Here is a 5,445-nt window from a genome sequence, read left to right as displayed (position 1 = left end):
GCTCTCCCTCTGAAGTGTTTGACGCATGGTTGGAGCAAGTTTGGCTGGCGGGGGGCTCGGAGCTGCACGAGGGCGAAGGCCGAGGCTATGTCGGCCACGTTCGGGGAGCCCCGCTGGGCATTGAAGAGGAGATTCTATCAGCGGGGCTGCCCATTGATGATCCCGTAGACAGCGATGGAGGGCGACCGAGTCTTGCCGCAGCCCGCCGAGATCACTCCAAGATCCCATCGATCTGTTACAAGATCCACAAGTTTGGGGTGTTCCCGATCCAGGACCACCTCGCGTTCGTGCAGTTCGTGGACGTAGCGGCGTCCCCAGAGAGCACCCCTGCTACGCTAGTGATCTGGTCGCTCAAGATGGAGCCATCAGTGCTGGGATACCTTCTCTGCTGCGGTGGATTCGCCAGATTCATCCTGCGTCCAGCGCTGCAGGGTTTCCTCAGTACACTGGCAAGAAATGCTACAGCCAGAGCAAACCGTCACCTGGAATAGAGCTGCATTGGAATAGAGCTTCATTGCGCCAATTTTGACTGGTAATAATTGCCTGCCATGTATTTCATCCGCTGTCGCCACTCGCGACAAGTGCTACGCACGCTTTTTGGTGAGGCCACATAACTGCCCGGAGCCGTTTCTTAAAAAGATACTTTCTTTGTCATGACCGTTATAATTCGCTTTCTTCAACCATTTCAACCAATCCTGGTCATTCCATTGTGTGACTTGTAATCATGGCGGATCGGTACATCGATGTTGCCGCCTATGAAGCCTACGAGGACAGCGATGGACAGGAGCTAGCGCTGAAGCAACTGGTGAATGCATCGGTGGGTGAGGCTTACGACGCGTGGCTGCGCGTGGAGTGGGTCGGTCGCGGCTCGACGTTGATTCCTGGCGAAGGTCGTGGACTCGTGGGTCACCGCCGGATCGTCTCGCTGGGAGTCGAGGAACAGATCATCTCGGCGGGGCCGCCTGACGGTTCAGATCGCATCCCCACCGTGCGCTACAGTATAAGGAAGAGCGGCCCGCTGCTGCTAAGTGACCACGTGGCATTTGTACAGTTCGTGGCAGACAGCACAGCGCCCCCCTCCCAGCCCAAGACGCTCATCCTCTGGAACTCCAAGCTCACACCGTCCACTATCGGCAGCGTTCTGCTGTGTGGTGGATCCATTTCCCGCCTCGTACTCAGGACGGTGTTGTCCAGTTCGCTGAGCGAGATTGCGGCGTCGTTCCATTGGAAAAAAAACTAGTTGCCTACACATGAAATGTGAGTCATCGAAATGTCAACTAAAAAGGAGTGCTGTGAGCTGGGATACTACGTGTACTGAGGGCAATAAAGACGCTACCGGTATTTGTTCATCTTAAAGCGACTGGAGATTTTTACTTAACTTGTTACTGGGTCATGTTCTTGTAGTGGAGCTCTACAGACGTTAGAAGCGGAGGAGAATTCCTTGCCTCATCCTAAAGTATCAATAGATAATAGGAGCAGAAAGCTCACTCTTAGTGCCAAATGGCAGGTACAGCCTTCTCGATAATGGAGTTTGACAGTGCCCGCACATCCTGATCGCGCGATGCCTCAAATGCACGTAGTCGGTTGAGACCGTCGTGCTGCAGAAGGGAGTTGCAAAACACCGTGAGTTTGTTCATGTCACGGTGATCCACCGACAGGTAAAAGCTGAGCACATCGTGCAATACTTTCAATGCTTGCTTCACTTCGCGGAGATTCGGTCCACTCTCAATCTTGCCCTTCGCCTTGGCAAAGACATCCACTCGAGATGTTGTAGCCATCGGTGATTGAGCTCGAGCGAGAACCGTAAGCTCCTCGACGCAGTCAGCCGGGTGCTCCTGCAGCATCTTGAGCCGACCGTCGCTAAGATCGAGTGCGTTGTTCGAGAGCCGACGCATGATAGCTAAAGTAGGATTGGGATTGCTAGACGTCGCTGCCGCCTGCGCTTCCTCGTTAGCCTTGACTGTGCCAGCGATCTCCTCTTCAAGTTTCCGTAGCTGCACTCGACGACGCAACATGTCTGCTCGCTGAATGTTGGCTTGTTTGAGTGCATCGCTTTCGCTTTTACGTCTTCGGGCGTTACGCTCCTTCCGAGCGAGTTGTATCGCTTCACTGATCATGTCTAACGATGATGAGGCGCTGGCTGGAGGTATCCGCATTTGTGAGTGTCGTCGTTGCCGCCTCGTGTGGACCATTCCGTCGTCGTCACTAGAACCAGACTCGATGTCCCAGGCGCCAAGTGACTTGTGCTTACGCAGATCAAATCGTGCGCGAAGCAGCTCGTGCGCTTTTTGGTTCTGCAAGTGACGCCCCGAAGAGGCGTCCACCATTGCTGCGTACTGCTTGTCCAGGTGCTTCTCGTACTCCGGAGCTACCACGAAGTAGGATAGCAGCGCGACGGCTATAACGACGACGCTAAGCACGAGCACCACGAGTTGAGCCTCCGAATAATCAGAAGCAATGGCCATTAGTGAAGACAGCCCCCGTTCTATCATGTTTGCCGCAGCAGGTTTTCGTCCTCGGTTAATTGACAGCTGATACCGGAGTACCTGAGTCGCACCTCTTTCGTCTTATTCACTATGTCGGCAATGGTTGTCGGCGAAAAGAATACTTTGTGCGTGTTCCTTTGGTATTCCCTCGCCTTTCCGTTGGAGTTTCTTTCTGTTTTTCGAGCTGCGACCTGGTTGGGCAGGTATCCTGCTACGAGAGAGAGACGGAGGGAGTGTCCAGCCGAGGCCTGAAATCGGCGGGCCGCTTGGCGTTAGTTGCAAGCGGAAGGCGTTGTGCCGACTCGAAGTCTTAGTAGTTTTTGCTCGCAGAAAATGGAAGCTTTCGTTTCCTCCACCCTATTCTTGTAAGCATGGTATTAATAATTTGGGCGAAATATCCTGGCGTTGGCGAAGCGACAGCGGGGCGCCCCATATGGATTTACTTAGGTCATTCATCGTGCTTCGGCGTGGCCATTTGGACGGAGGAGATTGCCTCTTATCGCAGCTCAAATTGAGCTGTGCGATTGAGGCTCAATCGCAGAGGAGTGCATGAGTAGGTGCTAGTAAGCCATTTTTAGCTACCGGAAACGTTATGCGAATGAAGCAGTGTGATCTACGAAACGCTTCAGCGTGGCAATTGTGGCGCAATATGCACTAGCAACTTGACAGGCAATGCCATTGGCATTTGCCAACGGTGTAAGGGCCGATCTGCAGCCGCTTGTTCTGTACGTGTAGACTGTAATGAACTTTCTTCCGGTAAAGGTTTCACTCTTGCCAGCACAGCGCTTGTCTCATCTTAACATGGCTTCCGCAGTCCCGACGCATTGGCCAGTGAAGCATCTATTCTTCACAAGGAAATGGTGCTTCACCGTGATCGATGATCGATGTCGTGCTTGGACTCGACAGCCCAAAAACGGTCACTGCTTCCCCGGATAAACTATCAGTGATAGTGAGAACGCTGAACAGCATCTTTGAGGAAACAGTGTGTGAAGTACAGTTGTATTGTAACTTATAAGCGACTGCAGCTCCTTTTAATAGCACACCTGAATAGTTTCGTGGCGATAACGCGAACACGTTCATGCATTGAACTCGACTTGGCGAAATCATCATGATGCTTACCTTTGTCTCAATCGTTTCAGTAACCAACCAGGTCACGTTGAGCAGGTACGAAGCCACGGTGACTTAGCCACCAGGCTAGGGAATCACATGGAATGAAGCGCTCAGTCCCGAGGCCCTACGCGAGGCAGCCTCTGACGCTAAACTTGGCCATTCCGAAGTGTTTGATGTCAAGAAGCCCGGGCCGCCACGGGTTTTCATCTGGCTGCTCCTTTCATCACTGTCGTCCAGTGAACGTGGTGCTGCCATTGTCGAGGTGTCCGTTGAAGAGGGTAGCATAGAGACAACAAACTCACCGGGCTCAGCTCGCCACTGAAAGCCATGACCCACCATGTGCGGCTCGTAATAGCTCCAATCCTCAGGTGTGAGTACGAATTCGACATCTTGGCTGGCCCCCGGTGCCAGCTCGTCCAGTTTCTCGAATGCCTTGAGTAGCTTCGTTTCGGGCACAGATACGCGTCGGAACTTCTGGGATACAAACAGCAGCACGACCTCCTTGCCCGAGCGAGTACCGCGATTCGTCACGGTGACTGCTACTTTCAGCGCTCCCGTTGTAGCGTGAACCTGAGTGGCATTAAGTCGTAATGTCGAGTACTCGAATTTCGAGTAGCTGAGTCCGTGACCAAATTGCCACTGCACAGGACACTCGTCGAACGGTTGACATCGCGTGTTGACACGGTGAAAATACGGTTATAACTGGGTACTTCGCGCTGGGTAGGTAATAGGCAATCGCGCTGACGGATTCACAACCCCAAAAATCACGTCCGCCAGTGCCTGGCCACCCTGCTCGCATGGCAGCATGCTCAGGATAACAGCGTCAGCATGGTTGTGGGCCCCCTCGAGCAAACGAGGACGACCAGAAACCAGCACGACAATCACCTTGGTCGAATTCAGCTTTGTAAGCTCCTCAAGGTACCACAACTGTCCAGCAGGTAAAGCCATACTTCCTAGCAAGTCGCCAGTCTTCTCCGCATAGTTTGGCTCACCCAATACAACCAGGGTGTACTCGCTTTTGGCGGCAAGCTGCATTCCTCGTTGAAAGTCCTGAGGGTTCACATTGCCATCAATATCAACCACCTCGAGATGATGTAGCTTCGATTGCCCGCCCGAGGACGCTGCCTTGGCCTGAACGGCTTTCTTGAAGGTAGCACCATTCGGGAAAAGCGTCGAGTCACTGGATCCCTGCCAGAACACGGACCATCCACCACATTGAAAGCCCTTGTTGTCCGACACAGGTCCGGTGACAAAAATATTTGTCGTTTCTGTCAGGTCAATAGGCAGAGCGCTGTTGTGGTTCTCCAGTAAAATTACTGACTCCTGGGCCAACGATAACGCGGCCTGTTGATCAGCAGCATCGCCAACGGTAGACGCACTATCCATTCCGTCACGCCCAAAGCTATCGTAATAGTCTGGCTCGAGCAGTCCGAGATCCCGTTTGGTTTCCAAGATGCGCCGCACAGATTCGTCAAGACGGCTCTCTGAAATGAGTCCTTGCTCGACTAGCGACTCGATAGTGTCACCGAATGCAGGTAAGTTAGGTGACATGTTCATATCGAGAGACGTTTCTTGCAGGGCAACACGAACAGCATCAGCCACTCCAGTAACCAAATAAAGTGGATTTTTCGAAACTACAGCTCTCTCCTGGACTCACAATTTCCTCTGATCTCACCTATGACTGAAGACTCGACGTATGCACTACCAGGTTTGCAATATTTTCGCTGAAGCTCACTGGAAATTGTTTTCCAATGAAGCAAGTCAAAATAGAGCTCACCGCACTTCTCCATTTTTAAAGTTGCCCCGCCAAATGTTGGACAGGGAAAGTATTATAATAGTGTTGCGCCCT

The 5,445-nt window shown here is 52.5% G+C and overlaps 4 protein-coding genes across 4 annotated transcripts; 2 read left to right on the top strand and 2 right to left on the bottom strand.

Annotated features, from left to right (window-relative positions):
- Positions 1-25: 25 nt before the first annotated feature.
- PITG_21049 (uncharacterized protein) lies at positions 26-491 on the top strand (the record flags this gene model as incomplete). Its single annotated transcript, XM_002895123.1, has 2 exons — positions 26-38; positions 79-491. 2 exons carry the CDS (start codon positions 26-28, stop codon positions 489-491), a joined length of 426 nt encoding a protein of 141 aa, XP_002895169.1.
- Positions 492-683: 192 nt separating this feature from the next.
- On the top strand, positions 684-1,342 carry PITG_21048 (uncharacterized protein; the record flags this gene model as incomplete). The annotated part of the gene is made up of 1 exon (XM_002895122.1): positions 684-1,342. The coding sequence occupies one exon, from the start codon at positions 725-727 to the stop codon at positions 1,238-1,240; it is 516 nt and encodes a 171-aa protein (XP_002895168.1).
- Positions 1,343-1,490: 148 nt separating this feature from the next.
- Positions 1,491-2,589, bottom strand: PITG_21047 (uncharacterized protein; the record flags this gene model as incomplete). Its single annotated transcript, XM_002895121.1, has 1 exon — positions 1,491-2,589. One exon carries the CDS (start codon positions 2,490-2,492, stop codon positions 1,491-1,493), a length of 1,002 nt encoding a protein of 333 aa, XP_002895167.1.
- A 1,552-nt stretch (positions 2,590-4,141) lies between these two features.
- PITG_21046 (glycoside hydrolase, putative) lies at positions 4,142-5,153 on the bottom strand (the record flags this gene model as incomplete). Its single annotated transcript, XM_002895120.1, has 2 exons — positions 4,142-4,247; positions 4,300-5,153. 2 exons carry the CDS (start codon positions 5,151-5,153, stop codon positions 4,142-4,144), a joined length of 960 nt encoding a protein of 319 aa, XP_002895166.1.
- Between the last annotated feature and the right edge of the window lie 292 nt (positions 5,154-5,445).

Source organism: Phytophthora infestans, genomic scaffold, assembly GCF_000142945.1.
Source record: "Phytophthora infestans T30-4 supercont1.249 genomic scaffold, whole genome shotgun sequence".
Lineage (NCBI taxonomy): Eukaryota > Oomycota > Peronosporomycetes > Peronosporales > Peronosporaceae > Phytophthora > Phytophthora infestans.
Note: the sequence above shows the minus strand (reverse complement) of the source record. Positions and strands in the feature narration are given on the sequence as shown.